The sequence below is a fragment of the Anolis carolinensis genome, chromosome 3 (genome assembly GCF_035594765.1).
Source record: "Anolis carolinensis isolate JA03-04 chromosome 3, rAnoCar3.1.pri, whole genome shotgun sequence".
In the NCBI taxonomy this organism is placed as follows: domain Eukaryota; kingdom Metazoa; phylum Chordata; class Lepidosauria; order Squamata; family Dactyloidae; genus Anolis; species Anolis carolinensis.
In genome coordinates this window covers 160,814,462-160,831,667 of record NC_085843.1, presented here as the reverse complement: position 1 = coordinate 160,831,667, position 17,206 = coordinate 160,814,462, and the positions used below count along the sequence as shown (strand labels likewise).

General features: G+C 37.1%; 1 protein-coding gene across 3 annotated transcripts in view; it reads left to right on the top strand.

The window, feature by feature from the left end:
* The window catches only part of atrnl1 (attractin like 1), a 786,325-nt gene that overhangs the window by 658,913 nt on the left and 110,206 nt on the right, over positions 1–17,206 (top strand). For all 3 annotated transcript variants that reach the window (XM_003223502.4, XM_062977302.1, XM_062977301.1), the window contains one exon: positions 3,711–3,825. In XM_003223502.4, coding sequence (XP_003223550.3) covers positions 3,711–3,825 — 115 coding nt within the window. The remainder of the gene's footprint in view (positions 1–3,710; positions 3,826–17,206) is intronic.

The following is a 17,206-nucleotide window of genomic DNA, read 5'->3' as shown; positions in this document are numbered from 1 at the left end:
CTGGGAGCCCAAAAATTCCAAAATAGCAGTGTAGATTGAGACTGGAAGTCACACAACGCGATCCCCAAGCCCAACCCACACCTCGAAAGACACGGGTCTTCTGAAAGACACCAGGTCTTTCCAGGTGTCAAATTAATCGCTTTTACCCGAGGTGTCATTTGGATGCCTCACATAAAAGTGCAGGCACTCGCGCATATTAGGTGCTGTGTGGATGCACCCATAGGTATTTAAATTGACCTCTTTTACGTTTTTTACGATGTTTCTGTAATGGCATTAACACAATCCAACTTTTCCTACTTGTTTTGGTAAACAAATGGCAACCTCACAAGGGAGCTGACAAGTTTTTCTGTTCCAGCAACCTGGAAATCAGTTGTTTCAAATACATATGTTTAAAGGCTAATCTGTTATTTTATGTAGGTATTTTACAAATAAAGTACTTACCTGTTTTGTCTTCTGCGGATAACAGCTCTTTGGAAGTTTGGGAAAGGAGAAATTGGTTAAAGTTTCCATCTTCCACCAATGCAGCCATGATACAACTAATATTTCTTCCAAATAACAAAAAGGAATAGATAAGAAAGCTTGAGTTATAATATTTCTAAAGTTATCCTATTGTTATACTAATGATATTGAAACTATATATGCCCCAGTGGTCTTTACTTGGGAAGGACATTACTGATTATTTTAACATTAAATTCACAAAAATTCAACCAAACAAGGTAGATGTCACAATCAAATGCCAAATTTTCAATTTCTGAACTGTTATACAATTATAAATCCCAATTATATTTTGAAAAATAAGAATGTGATAGCCTCATTACCCTCAAAAGTATCATGTTAAGGTCAATGTTCCTGTTTGGAATCCTTTGCCTCCAGCAAGTACTTGATTGATTTTTCAATCTTGGATGTACAGATACTTTTGAAATACAGTGCAACCCCTGTTCCCTTGAGACCACACCTGTGGTTTCACTGATGTGTATCTGACATAATAGTATGTCCTCTCTAGAATTTTCCAGGCTATTTTCTTCTAGGCAATTCTATGGCATGCTTAAATTGGAAGTTACTAAATAATGATGATGATGATGATGATGTATCCGTGAAATATTTAGCAAATTCCTAAAGAGAATACCTGTTAGGAGCTGCAATTGGTCATTTTTAATACTTTGGCCCAAGAAAAGGTGTTTCAAAACCAGGATGTAAATTGGAAGTTGTTGTAAGACCTTTCCTGCATCTAAAATAGCCCAGGGAGGGGGCTATATTGCATTTAGGGCTTTTAAGGTGGTCCATCTATCAGTCATCAGTTCTTGTGAAAGACCCTTGAGCTTTACAGAGCTCCAGAAATAGCTGTGTGGCCTCATGCGGCTTACAAATGCACTTTGCCAATTTCATTTTAAAACAAGAAAAATACCAATTTTTCATAACTGGAAGTAGACTTTTGGTTATGCTTGACTATGTCTCCTCTCCATTTTTAACTTTTATTTTTCTATTATTTTATTTTCTTGTATTTTTACCAGTCTACCATCCAATACACAGTCCGGGTTAGAAAACTGGACTCTGGTTGAAGTTGGCAGTCCCTGGTTTATGCAGTGGGAATGAACATTCCTCTCCCCCCCTCCATTATGCAAAACAGTTCATCAGCCTCTTTAACATAAAGTTTTATTTTCCTAAAATAGTTCTCACACATGTGCACAAATGCACATATATATTCTGTATTTTTCATGCAAATGCAAAAGAAATTATAAGAACCTTGAACTGTAAATCAAAAATGGGATATTTCCCTTTTTATCTTAAAGCATGATAGGGTTCCTTTCTAAATATTTATACATAATAGAACAGGACAAGTTATTTAAACAACATCAGTTTAAGAAAAATCTTCAGTATGCAATTAAAACCTCTGAAATAAAAATGCATATGATTTATCATATGAAAAATATGGAGACATGACTAATTTAAAATATTTTAAAGGCAAGTGATAGAAATGCTTAGCTTTTGCAACAATATTATTTGTGCAATTTAATTTTACTTTTCTTTCACACACCCACTTTTTAAAATAATAATTTATGTGTAATACATAATTATAATACATGCTCCCCATTTACTTACAGTCTTAAAAAGCAAATTTTCAAGCCCAGTAGTAGATAAACTTACTTCTTTGTAAATAGTCCCAAACTCCATCCATAGCATCTTCAAAAATAGTACAACCACTGTATCGATGACAAATATGTTCTTGGACTTTATGTTGATATGTGAAACCACATATAATATTGAAATGAAAGACTTCTAACACAGGAATAACATATAGTTACAATGGAAAACAAAGAAAATGCTTAAAGAGATCATAATTTCTCAGAAGTAGATAAATGAAATCAGAGGTATCACAGAGACAGAAGTCATGTCATCTGAAAGCTTATACAGTAGAGTCTCACTTATCCAACACTCGCTTATCCAACATTCTGGATTATCCAACGCATTTTTGTAGTCAATGTTTTCAATACATCGTGATATTTTGGTGCTAAATTCGTAAATACAGTAATTACTACGTAGCATTACTGCATATTGAACTACTTTTTCTGCCAAATTTGTTGTATAACATGATGTTTTGGTGCTTAATTTGTAAAATCATAACCTAATTTGATGTTTAATAGGCTTTTCCTTAATCCCTCCTTATTATCCAACATATTCACTTATCCAACGTTCTGCTGGCCCATTTATGTTGGATAAGTGAGACTCTACTGTACTTCAACCAGGCTACAGATGTAAAAAAGGATGAAAACAAAGGTATCTTGGCATACTGTGTCACCTCTTTGAGTAAATAGTCAACTAGTATTATTTTTATGCATTTTAGGAGACTGCGGCATTTGTTGTGGAATAAATGCAGATTTCTTTTTTGCACAAATGATTCTTTTCCGCAACAAGTACCGAATTGTGAAAAAAAGTAGCCAAACTTTTACAAAAACCCTTGTTGCCTTGTCCAGTATATGATCTCTACTACAGATAACACAAGCTGGGTGGATCAATGATTACAGAAAAAAACTTTTTTTTCTCTATTCTACCAAGGCTCCTCTAGTTTTCTTGGGAAAATAAGCAAATGTGGAGTCTATCACTTTCATCAAGACTGATGATTCTCACTCTCCATATGAGCTTTATGGGAATGGAGTACCTTCCTTCCTTTATGCTACTTGCTACTAGTCCAACTTGTATTTGATTTTGTCCCTTTTATTTTAGCCAAGAGGTTTTTCCTCCTATATTTGATGAAAAAATGCAAAGAAAATAAATCAATAAATGTATTTTATCTTTAGCAATATTTTCCCCATTACTTCTGTTGCAATTAAAGCTGATTTAGAAAATGTAACATACTGTTATACCTTCTGTATTTTATCTGTAAATTGTTGAGGGATGCTAATCCCATGAGCATAGGTAGTGCTGAAACATCAGATTGCTGATCAGAATGTTTTAATAATTAACACTACCTGCTACTGAATTGCTGAAGTGAAACTTAACCTTCTTCCTTTTAGGTCTTTTCATTTTTTTTCTGTTTAAACTGGATAAAGCAAGTTTTTTTAATGAAACCTTATCTTTAAGTATTTAAAACAAGAAGACATTTTTATATTTAAAAAATGAGGAATATTCAGGGATGAGCAAATTTAAGAAACAAAAAATACCATGTGAGAATATTCCACATGTAAAATGATGTATTTTTGTCCTACTTTCAGGGTTCTCCAAAACCAATCGCCATTGAGCCTTGCTCAGGAAACAAAGCAGCAGTACTTACTGTGTTTTTATGCCTGCCAAGAGGATCATCTGGAGTCCCCCCACCAGGTCAATCAGGTACGAATCCTAGTATGGCACGAATTGGGTAATGTTATTCTGCCTATTTAAATTAACATGGAAACTGATCGAAGTATTCTTTTAATTGTACCAACCATCCAGTCTATACAAGTGATTTTTAGCAACTTGGCCTTCTCATAACATGGCGATTTATTATATTGTACAAAGTAATTGTGTGTGTGTGTTTTTTTTTTATAAAAAAAACACAATTTCCCATTTCCATTTTTTCTGCCACGTCTACTGAGCTAATTATATTAATAAGCATTCTTTGCTCAACTGCTTAAAATGCTGGCAATTTTCTGAGTTGTTTTGCACAAAGAAAAGTAAACTTGAACTGACAAGACAAAGCTTGCTGCCGCCATCACAGAACTGAACAGTAAAAATAAATAGACATAATCATGTCTAATTGCTGTTTTAAGGCAATGTATTCAGTATGAGCTAAATTTAACATCAGTGTAACATAATTTTAAAATCAAGATAATGTGTTGGAAACTCTACATACCTAGGAAGAGTGTGACTAAATCCTCCATTAGACATATAAACATAACCTGTCTTCTGAACGGACACCTAGAAATTCACCTTAAAATCTAGGCATATATACCAATGAGTGGAGTTCTACAGTGCTGGTGAGACACTGAAGGATGATGTGCCCAACTTCCTCTTGCCTTGCAGAGTTGTTTCACAACTCAACATCCACTGTTCACTGGTGGGAACAGGCTGGCTTCAGCCCTACACTTGCCAGTACTATGGAACTCAATCCCTTGGTAGAGCTTTCTAGATTTTCAGGGGGGTTTCAGTGGCATTTTTAATTGTAGAATTTGTTCCAAAATATCTATTTTAATAGAAAAAAATTACAAGGTTGTACGACTAGCTGATGGCATTGTAATCGCCAAACAGGATCCTAGCCTATATATTTGAGCTAAGGAAACTACAATAAACCATTGGTATTAAACAGTATACCATACTTTGGGAAGGCAAACATATAACTATGTATCAATATCCCCACACCTGTTATGAAATATGTATATTATTGAGGATCATAATAATGGTCCATTGATAAATAAGACATATTTTGAAGTATTAATCTCTGGTAATAATTTAATAGGTCTGCTTATATAAAATGGTAATGGAATCAGAAATGGCCTATGTCCAAACAAGGAACTGTAAAATAGTTGTAGTTGTCTCCTCCTCCCCCTTTTTTTGGCAATAGAGACTTGAATTTTGTGATAGCAGTATTTATCAGTGTTCATTATATGTACAAATCTAATGGGAGGATTTTAAGGACTTTCACATACTGGCAGTATCTTTACACACCTAAAATAATGTACAGAAAGAATTATAATGTGTACAGCAGATGACATCTTTGGGAGGTGTACTTTTGAGAACCTCAGACAGCTATGTATAAGATCAATAGGATTCTGAGTGATAATAGAATAGCTGGTGAAATCAAGGAAAATGATTACATGCTTGATCATACTGAGGTATAAGTATTCAATAGCATTCCTGTACCTAGTATGGGGGTTCATGGATGGGAATGGGGAGGTGGTGGGACTGGGGGAAAATACTTGTATTTTGATTGTGGAATATTCAGATTGTATGTTTCTGTGTGTGTATATGTGTGTGTGTATTCCACAATAAAATAATAATAATAATAATAATAATAATAATAATAATAATAAGAAGAAGAAGAAGAAGAAGAAGCAGACAATAATAATAAATTACAAGATGTTAATAAAACAATTGAAGGTTGAGGAGAGATTAGTGTTATGTTAGTGTGTGTTCATATGCGTGTATGGAAGCAACTTAAGATTTACATCATTTGGAAATCAGTTTTTTGATGTTAGATGAATGTCAAACAATGATAGTCAATTGGATCTACTTTTGATAGCTAAAAATATTGTTGCTTCTATTGATCTGGAAATGACTATGTCTTCAGCAAGATTGCAGTTATTTGAAAGTTGGCCACTCTGTTCCTTTCTCACATCCACAAACCACAAAAGAAGAGGTAATTAGAGTGTGGTTCATCATATATCTGAACTCAGTAACCCTGTAATGATAAAGAAGGTAGGCAGATGGGCAGTGTTTTGTTAGAAGATGAGTAATATTCCTAATGTTTTGAACTGATAAGGTGCAAGATGTCTTAGTATTTAATATTGATGGAATGTAAAGTGCTACCTGCAGAGTTAAGCCAGAAGTTGAGAAGGGATGAACACACCCACCCACTCAGTGAAAACATAATGCGGTAAAATTATACCTGTATTGCATTATTTAATACTGTGAGTATGGGGATGCATAAGTGAAAAATTCTAGCCTTGTAAAAGAAAATCCCAAATCACTTGCACACAGACATATGCAAAATCTCATAAACTTATGCACATAAGAGAAGCAAGAAGATGGAAAGGTGGCTTTTGAACTTAACCTTCTCCTCGAAGTGCTAAGATTTCCCAGCAGGAAATTGGGGAGTTTGGGTGTAGTGAGACAACCAGCTCTCAAGTCTCCAACCTGAAGTCTGAAATGGCATATGGAATAGTTGGGTAGACTCGGGCTTAACTGCTGTGATATCACAGGAGGCTTGTATTGTTTTGGTCTAGAAGGATGTGTTGCTTGTCTCATGTTAACCAATAGTTCCAGAAATCTGAGCTAATGCCTACATGTGATGGCTAAAGTAGTAAGGTTTACTACATAATGTAAACATTTTTACTCAGAGTAAACCCCACTTATATCAGTGGAAAATATTCCTTGCAACACATAATTTTAGCTATAGCTTAATGCTTACTTAGCTGTATCTGGGGTAAATATGTTTGCTTCATTGCTACTTTCGTATGCTACCTTGTTTAGTATGCTTCTTTAGTAGACCTTAAATTGTACTTTTCTTCGATATATTCTATAAGACACTTTTCATTTTTCCCCTCACTCAGAAGCAACCCACAAGGATTTGAGACCAAGATTTATAAATTTTGCAGCTAACCCTATTTCTAAAGTTTGTTTTACAGGTGGTTTTTTATTGTTTGTGATGACATGTTCTCAGCTCTTCATCCTAGAGAATTTATTTTACTCCTAGATTGTTCTCTGTGTGCTGTTCAATATTTCACCCAAACTACATAGCCAGACCTTGAGTTAGTTATCTCTTCCACTTGCTGCTGCAGTGGCATCATTGGCATTTTGCTCTTTTCAGATAATTTATGCATTACCTTATCGCCCCTTGTATTTCTGTTGTCTGATTTGTTTTGTTTACTGCCTTAAGTATTGGAGAGCTATAATTTAGTCCTTTTTAGAACCTTGGGAGCAGAAAGTCTTAGAAACCTCTCTGTCTTTCAGCCAACAAGCTGTCTTGTTGGACAGCAAATACAATATTATTCACAAAATGTAGAGGCAAATATCTATGAGCATTGTCTAACTCCTACATGTAGATATGGAGTGGAAAAGTCCAGAGACTCAAGCCAGTAACTAACCTATAAGGATATCCATGCATATGAAACACTAAAGTGTTCCACTATTAGATTACAGTGCAGCAATAGAAGGTATTTTGGAAGATAGAGCATCCAGTCTCTGAAGTCTTACCCTTTACTCTTCTTATTTGCTGTAAAGTTCATTTCAACTTATTGGAATGCTATGAATGAGAGATCTTCATAAGCCTAGGTCATAGCATCTCTGGTCTTCAAATCTCAGAATCAAGGCTTCCTTTATTGAATTGGTCTATTGCAGTGATTCCCAACACACACACACACACACACACACACACACACACACCCATTTTTTTTAAACCAGGGACCACTTGTCCAGGAACTAATTTGACTAGGGACCACTTTGACCAGGGAACATTCTCCAACATTAGTACCAAAAGGGTTGATATGCTGTCGCACCCAAGCTGCTGTTAAGGTACTTTTGGCAATAACGTGTCCAAACTTTCTGTCAACTTGGGCAACACTGGATGCCTTCTTTAAGAACAAGGAACCCCACAGAAATAATATCCACACTGTTGCTCCTAGGGAAATTATAACGATTTATTAACAGGACTTGGGTTTAATTCCACCCAGGCACTAACTTGGTTTCCACATAATAAAGTTTATATTCAAAACTTGAAAGATAACTTAATTATTCTTGAGCTTCTAGATGTGGATATTTCCGTGGAGAACGGAGGACAGCTTTCCTTGTTCTCAGTCTATGGTGCAGGGGCCTCTAAGACACCCTATAACCAAAGGTGATGACCAGTTGCTGTTTAATTGTTGGGCGATAAAAGGTACTGGTTTGAAGGTAACTAGTTACTCAAACTGATTGCAAAATAGCTGGTTGAAGTAGTAACTGGTCAAAGCAAGCTGTTATGAAATAACTGGTTAGAAGTAAACTGAACTGGTTAAAGTATTGACTTAAGATGGCTTGTCAAAGCCTGGAACTTTGAGACCGATTGAAGACATGTCTTGCCTCTAGAATTCCCTGGTGGTCTATAACAGCTCTTTTTACCTCAGGAAAAAGGGGTTATGGCCAACTAACTGACACAAAATAGCTCCCTCTTCCTCAGACAAAAGGACAAACAAAATGGCTGAACACAAAACAAGAAGGGTTTCCCAAACTCCACCCTTATAAACAAACATAAATGTAACTGCTCTAAAACTATGGGCAAGGAAGCCAAACAAAGGGAAACTGGAACTCATGCTGTTCCAACAAAGTTACGAAACAGTTTTTGGTCAAGTTTAGATTCAATTTGGTTATCTGGGTGCTAATTCAGAAAATTGCATTGGATAGACCACATCAGCTCTAGTTTCTGATGCAGAACATATGCCATCCAGTAATCCCATCTGCTTGCCCTCAGAAAACCATATTTAATAATCCAGAGCTGATGTGATCTATCCAATGCAATTTTCTGAAATAGCACCCCAAATAACCCCAAGAAAAAGCCTAAAAATGAAGACTTCAAGGCTCCTCCGCTTCCAGGTGCCACATGGAATGGCTCCGCTCAGGGGGAGGGAGGAGAAGCAGTGGTCAGGAGGCTTGTTGTCATGCCTTTCGTAGATAGTAAGCCTCTCCCCTTCCAACATCCCAGTTGCCTCTGCACCTTAAGTGGGTTCCATGAGCCCAGTTGTTCTTTTTTTTTTTTTAATAATTTTTATTGAGGGTTTTGTACACAATTTGATAAAAGGAAAAAGGGCAGGAGAGGGGAGGGGGAGAGGAAGGAGGAAAAAAAGGAAAAGGGGGAGAGGGGGGAAGAGTGTAGGGAAGGGGGGGGGATTTTGTCAGTCTTCCATCCTCGTCACTTCGGTGTGATTTGCTACTGTTTCGATTCTTCCTGTAGTCCTGGGTGGATTTTGTTTTCTGTTTCTGATTATACCGATCAAAGTTTGTTGTTCTATATATTTGTTCTGTAAATTAGTTCCTATTCCTTTGTTGCTTGTATTCTTTATAGAGTGACCAATCCGTACGTTGTTCTTGTTGCAACAATGAAGTAATGGTGAGGCTGCAGACCATATTTTAGTTCTTGGGGACCACTGGTAGTCCACAGACCACAAGCTGGGAACCACTGATCTATTGGTACTATGTTCTTTCTCTTTTCCTATTGATATCCAATTTACTTAACATTATCATCTCTTCCAGTCAGACATGTGAATGCATGATATGTCCAAAGTATGATAGCTTTAATTTAGTATTTTTGACATGTATTGAGAACAAAGGCTTGATTTGGGCTGGGACTATTTTATTGGTTGTTTGGTATCCAATCCATAGCACTGTCTTCCAGCACCACATTTCAGATAGTACATTGATTCTCTTCTTGTCACCTTTCTTGGCTGTCAAATAATATAGTGGCATGGATGATACCAACTTTGATTTTTCATGCCCTATTTTTGTACTTGAGGATTTTATCTACTTCAGGCAGTTGAAGTAGTGTCATATTGCACAAATTTTACAGTGTAGATGCACCCTAAGTCACCTTCCGATTTCTTTATTACAGTTTCCATTTTGACTCATTACTGTGGTGAGGTATAGGAAATCTTCATCATATGTTTTTAAGTTGTGTAAATCTATGGTCACTATTTTTGTTTTCCTAATGTTCAACTGCAGCTCTGCTTTTGCACTCCTTTCTAACTTTAAGCAGAAATTGTTCCAAGCCTTTTCTATTTTGCAATGAGGGCAAAGTAAAAAGATGATAGGGACAGTGCACTGTGGAGAAGATCCTGCCATAGTACAGATTATATTGTGCATATGGTCAGGATATAACTGCTAGAAAAGATAGATAATCGTAAGAGGTTCCCCCCGCATTCATTTTTTAAAGAAAATCCCAAGAGTTTTTGCCAACCGATTCAATACAAAAATCTGTAATTTGGCAAGTTCTTATCGAAAACAGCTAAAGCAAAATTCTGCATCATCTTTCCAGGTCACATTCTGCTGATGGGCATGCTGTTAAAGATGAGAGGGTTGTAAGTGAAAAACCTAAGCAATCACCTTAATTCAGCACCACAAATGTGGTTGATTTCAGAGTTTGATTTTTCAAAGTGAAGCACCAGAATCCTCTTTCCTGGATGTGTTTAGTATTCTCTCACCATTTTTCTAATCCTTTCTATCCTTTGTAATGGAAAATGCAAATTTTAGAAATTTCTTTTTTAATGTTTTTCTGAAGTCATTTTTACTAATAACACTTTAACAACTAATATAAAACATAAAAGGTGTATGTGTTCAAGTGTAAAAAGGGAGGAAAAGGTGGGAGGATTACGAGCAGAAAAGGGGGATGGATAGTTATTAGGAAAAACAATGGGAAAGGATTAGGGTTAGGGTAGGAAAGGGGTAGGATTTATTAACTTCCGATCTCCTCCATAGTGGTTGTATTCATTCTCACTTTGTGTTGTCAAAGGCTTTCATGGCCGGGATCACAGGGTTGTTGTATGTTTTCCGGGCTGTATGGCCATGTTCCAGAAGTATTCTCTCCTGACGTTTCGCCCACATCTATGGCAGGCATCCTCAGAGGTTCTGAGGATGCCTGCCATAGATGTAGGCAAAACGTCAGGAGCGAATACTTCTGGAACATGGCCATACAGCCCGGAAAACATGCAACAACCCTATTCTCACTGTCTTTGTTTTTATTTATTTCCTTCGCCTTTTGTTTCTTTCTTTTTTCCATTTTTCTGGGATAATTCTCTTCAAAACTAGATATTGGATTGTTTTAGATTTTTAAGGTTTTTTTCTCTTGAGTCAGGGTTCTTTAAATAACTGCCAATCCATCATTTTCTTCAGTTTCCTTCCATTTCTTGATAAGTACTGCGCTAATTTATCCATATTCATAATTTCCAATATTTTTACTGACCACTGGTGAGTTGGGGGTGTTTATTTTATTCTCAAGTTTTTTTGCATATCTTATTCTTGCTGCTGTTGTAAAATAACTGAATAGTCTATCCTTGTTTTCATCTATATTTATATCAAATATTCCTTATAGAAAATATTCTGGTTTCAGTTCTAATGTCATTTTTAGAATTTTTTGGATAGTTTCTTGGATCCCTTTCCAATACTCTTTTGCTTTGATGCACATCCACCACATATGGTAGAATGTGCCTTCCTGGGTTACGGATTTCCAACAATTTTACTCATGCACTCTTTTACTTGTTCCAATTCTGTACCCAATTCCAACAGTTTCTTATAAACTTTTGCGATTATTTTCTTCTCTGTACTCATTATTTTGTCCCAGAAAGTTTATTTGTCATTGAAACAATTTGTTTTGTCTTTGTTATAATATTCTTTTAGTTAGTTATATTTATTTATTTCGTGTCAAAAGCATTGCATAATAAATAAGTTTAAAAGTGATAAAATAAAGGAATCACAAACAGCTAAATAGTTTTGGACCAAAAGCAGGCAACAGCAATCGCATTGTCTGTAGCTTTAAACAACTCCTCCTCCGTGCATGAGGCAGGGCATTGTGGGCAAGCATACATATGACGAGTTGTTTGTTCAGCTCCACAGTCACACAAGGTGGAAGATTCCTCCAGGTAATGCCATCTTGCCAGGTTGTCTTTTGATCTGCCCACTCCAGTTCTCAGTCTATTTAGGGACTTCCAAGTTGCCCATTCTTGGTTTGCCCCTGGAGGCAGACCCTCATGAGGGGCCATCCAGTTAGAATTGCCTGGTTTAGCTGCCCAGAGGGACACCCTTGCTGTTGCTGGGGGGACATCAAGAGGAGTGGTGGTTCTCATGAAGCCCTTCCTTGATTTGAGTCTGGTTGGATTATATTATATTTTATATTATATTATATATTAGTTATATTGAAACCTAGAGACATTTTTATAATGTTGATTGATTTTGTCTCGAGTTTTCATGGCATAATTGCCATCAGTTTTCTTTAATATTTCTTTATAAGTGGGCCACTTCTCCCATCCTAATAATCTTCTTAGGCTTGACTCTAATGGAGAAATCCAAAGAGGAGATTTAGTGTAGAATCTACCTTTGTATTTTTCCCATGCCTTTATTATAGCCGATCTTATAAAATGGTTACCGATATTTTTTTCTCAATTTTCATTTTCCCATACCAAAGATATGAGTGTCACCCAATTCTTAGGTCAAAGAAATTTTAGAAATTTCTTATGAAAAAGCATATCAGAATTTTCATCTAGTCTTAATTCTCAAAGTAGGAGAAGTCCACTGGGAGGGCTTTTCAGTAATAACCCATTTCAGTACGATGTCATGGGTGTCATTCTAACAGTTGCCATTCTGGCTAGCATAATCATTCTGTAGGCATACCTTCTCAATTCCATGAGCACCCTAGCATCAATTTTATTTAAAGCTTCTGACTTTCACTCTCCATAGATTGGAGTACCCTGACTTCCAACCCTTTCTTGTAATGACATATCTTATTATTTGTCAAATGCAGAAAATATGCTGTTTTATATAACCTTATTTCTCTGGTGAACCCTGAATATAACAAAATAGATCCCACCCCAGTGTCATATAAAGTTGAAATTTTAAAGAGGCTGCAGAAGAGTTCTAGAAGGACAAAATGAACATGAGAGAAAGTACCACATATGCAATGAGAAAAGATTTGTCTTTAAATAAATGGGCATGATGCCATCACATGTAGGTTGAGTATGTATCTACTTTGTTTAAGTGATGGAAAGATTTGTCACATGTGTGACCTGGCCTGTTCTACTTCAGAGTCCTTCCTTTGAGTCACCATTGCTTAGAAGAGTGAGTCTATATTAGGAGAAGGAAGATTGTTTCTGTTGTCCTCCTGCAACCCATATTGGCTATTGTAGTTGCGCTGATTCCATGAATACGTTGGTGGAGCTGTTGTTCTTTTACAGGGATAGGAGTGATTCCAGAGCCACGGGTAGCAAAGCAGTAATGTCAAATCAAGGAATTATTCTCAAATATTTCCACACAATCTTAAAAGTAAACCTAGGGGACATTGTGGTTTGCCCGAAACATCAGGCCAGGGTACAGATACACATAACATTTAGTAGATCTTGATGAAAAGAGATGTCATACTGTCCATGTTATAAATAATTTCTATATTGTGTGATTCTTGCTATCAAAGCCTTGAGTTTGTCAGCATTAGGAAACAATGGAAAATGCTATGTTTCTAAAGCAAGGCTTAATAAAGATCAAATACTATTTTTACTTTTATTTTTACTCACCTGTATTTCACAGTGTAACATGGAACAATTCATTACAGATTGCATTCCTCTGAAGCCAACATTTTTTTTTGAAAACAAAGAAGTGCCTGTGAAATATTACAGACGGCACGCTTGTAGCAGTAAGGGATTAAAGGACACATCAAAGTCTTATTTCATTTTCCTTCATTTCTTGTCCCTCTGTCTTCAAATTCAACCCATGTTCTTGCTACCCACTTAGCCCCCTCCCTACCTCTCCTCATGGCACCTTTTTCCTCCCCATTTATCTATACTTCTTTTTCTTCTTGATTTCTTCCTACATCATCCCTGACAATAGAACAGTTGGAATAACTGGGAAAATTGATAAAGCAAAGTGTGATGATAAAAGAAGTTGTATTTATGACTGAACAAAAATGAGTAGAAATCCTACTTATTGAAAAGTTTTGCTCATTTAAAATTCCTGCTCACTTAGGAGTCCATCTCATTTAGCATTCAAGTACTACTGATTTAGAAGTCCTGCTTATCTAGAAGTCTTGCAGCTTAATTGTGTGGGAATAGCATGATGAGAGAAGAGCCATTGCATATAACATTATCCCATTCCCAGTTCTATTTTCAGCAGGAAGCATGCGTAGAACTTTGTGATTGCCATACTTTTTGGACACACGATTCCATCTGAAAGAATCCTTATTGTCGACGTGCCCACTCTCTCAATCTTTCTGACACAGTTACTGTCAATCTAAATAAGTTTGGAAGTGCACTTAAGGACTGGGCAGACACTATCCACATTGGTGCCAAATTCTGATCACGGAAAGGTTTGCAAAAGTGGAAAGGGGAATCATTAATCTCCCAAATGTTTTGCTGCAATTGCTATGCATGCAGGCACATTCAAGGAAAGTACTTTAACCTAAGACAGGTAATAATGAAAGATTGCCCCATAGCAAATATGTTGGCAGCACAAAGCTCTTGCATGATTTCAAACAATTTGGCACAGTTGTCAGAGTCTGGCCACGGGAAATCTTGGGATGAAACAGCAGGCAGTACTCTGGGGCAAGAACTAAGTGAATTAGCAGGAGTGGTGGTATGCCAAGAAAGCCTTGGAATAGCTTTTGCCTACACAAGGCATAACTACATAAAATGCGAGTAGGCAACAAATACAGCGGTTCATTGTGAAAGAAAGATTGGGGCAATGCTACTTAATAGAATAGATGAACTGGCATGACTGAAAGCACCAGGGAGTATTGCTTGCTTTTGATCTGTGTATAAATGAAACCTGTCATAGAGATTTAACATTTCACAGATTGATAAATATTATGTCTGACAAAAGATCCTAGTAATATTTTGGGGTCTTTATTTTGATGTTTTGGTGGGTTGATGCTGTTCTCTTTGAGGCTGCAGTACAAACTGCTTTAGATTAATTAAGGAAATCAATCAAAAATTAAACAAAATGAGATAGCTTCAGGATGTCACTGTTTGTTCTCATTTCTGTTCATATGCCTCATTCTCCTTTCCTTGTTCGTTTCTAAAGGCTTTGTTTATAGATCAATACTGGGGAAAAGGCAATATTTATAAATGACAGATGGAGGCGAATGTTCTTGGGGTTTTTTAATATGCCAATATTTTGTAACCTAAATTATAAAATCATTACACATAAAACATTTAGTTTTCTATTTGTACACCCTAAAATTGATATAAAAAACAGAAGTTGGAAGAGAGATTTTGTTTCCCCTTATTGAAGTGGATGCAGGAGTACATAATTGCTGAAATCTTTTTGATGGCATAAACTTCTGCTACATCTGCATATGTCGATTTTAAGTAATTGCGGAAATAGGTATCCCTCCTTGTACAGTGAAGCCCTAGAACTTTTTACGGGGTGAAGAAAGGTGAGGGTGGTACTTGTGTGGCATCCAGCCACATTTCTGTAAATGGGAGTACAAAGAGGGTGCCAGTCTCTGGATCTCCAGCAGAAATTTCAGAGATACGGGATGCCATATGATCTGGCCACTGGGGACCTCATCACACTAGAACATGGATCCACTTTAAACCCAGTTTTTGCCTCCTGCAAATTCTGAGGCTTGTTGCTTTGGGAGGGGGCTTTAAATTGCTCAACCAGACAGGTCCTGGGCCTCACTAAACTACAAACCCCAGAATTCTGCAAGAGGCAGAAACCAGATTTAAAGTGGATTTATGCTCTAGAGTGATGAGGCTGTAAATGGCTGTGGGGGCATCTTGTTTATTCATGTTTGGGTGTCAGATGGATGAACATTGTAGAAGTGCTGCCAGAAAATGAATAGGATGCCACTTTATGCTGAATCCAGCAATGTTCCAATTGTCTTAGTATTTTCATCTCTTACCCTCAGCAACTCTCTGGCATTTCTGACATAATTTTTTCACAGCACTCACTGTAGATTCCTGGTGTCCCTTTGTGGGTTTTCCAGATATATAGCTTGGCTCACCAATGCTTAGGTTCTGAAATCAGATGTGATTATGGTGGTATGGCATGTCCTATCACTTACTTAGGTGATCCATCATGGCCAAGTATGATTGCCTTTCAAGTGTAAGGTCTTGGCAGTGGGTCCATATGTGATTGTTGACACCTATTCTTGATCTCTGGGGGCAGTGACGGCCGACAGGGAGCTCTGGCATGGACTGGTCCATGAGGTCACGAAGAGTCGGAAACGACTATGCAACTGACAGACAGATTCTTGATCTGCATGTTCTTTCATAGTGAGGGCATCAGTTTCCAGATGGAAGGTCACGGTTGTCTTGATGTGCCTTCCTCTTGACACCTTTCTCCCTTTCAGTCTCCATTCATGCCTCTTCAAATTCCACAGCACTGTTGGTTACAGCTTAGAACACTCAAGGGTCAGGGGTTCCAAATTCTCGGTGTCCATGCCACAGTTTTTAAGGATAACTACAGCCTATCTTTACAACTCTTTTCCTGTCCACCAACATTCTGTTTTCTGTTGTTGACTTGAGAATAGAGTAATTTATTTGGGAGACAGTGATTGGGCAATCGGACAGTGTGGCCAATTCAGCGGAGTTGATGGCGGAGGATCATTGCTTCAATGCTGGAGCTTCTTCCAGCATGTTGACATTTGTCCAACTGTCTTCCCAAGAGATTTGCAGGATTTTTGAGAGGCAACGCTGATGGAATCATTCCAGAAGTTGAGTATGACGTCTGTTGATGGTCCATGTTTTGCAGGCATAAAACAGGATTGGGAGGACAATAGCATTATAAACAAGCATATTGGTATCCCTATGAATGTCCCAATCCTCAAACACTCTCTGTTTCATTCGAAATACTTCTGCACTTGCAGACCTCAGATGGTATTGCATTTCAGTGTCAATGTTGACTTTTGTGGAGAGGTGACTGCCAAGGTAGCTGAAATTGTCAACATTTTCTAACATTACATAATTAAGCTGTATTTCTGGCATTGCAGAGGGATCAGCTGATGCCTGATGAAAGAGCACTTTGGTTTTCTTGATGTTCAGTGAGAGGCCAAACTTTTCATATGCTTCTGCAAAGGTGTTTAGAGTGGCTTGTAGGTTTTCTTCTGAATGAGCACAGATTACATTATCATCAGCATATTGGAGTTCTGTAACAGATGTTGTTGTGGCCTTGGTTTTGGCTTTCAGTCTGCTGATGTGAAATAGCTTGCCATCTGTCCAATAGATAATTTCCACACTGGTAGGAAGCTTCTCGTCAACAAGGTATCATAGCGATGAAGATGGAAATAAGGTTGGGGCAATAACACATCCCTGTTGACACCTGATTTCATCTTAAATGGGTCACTTTA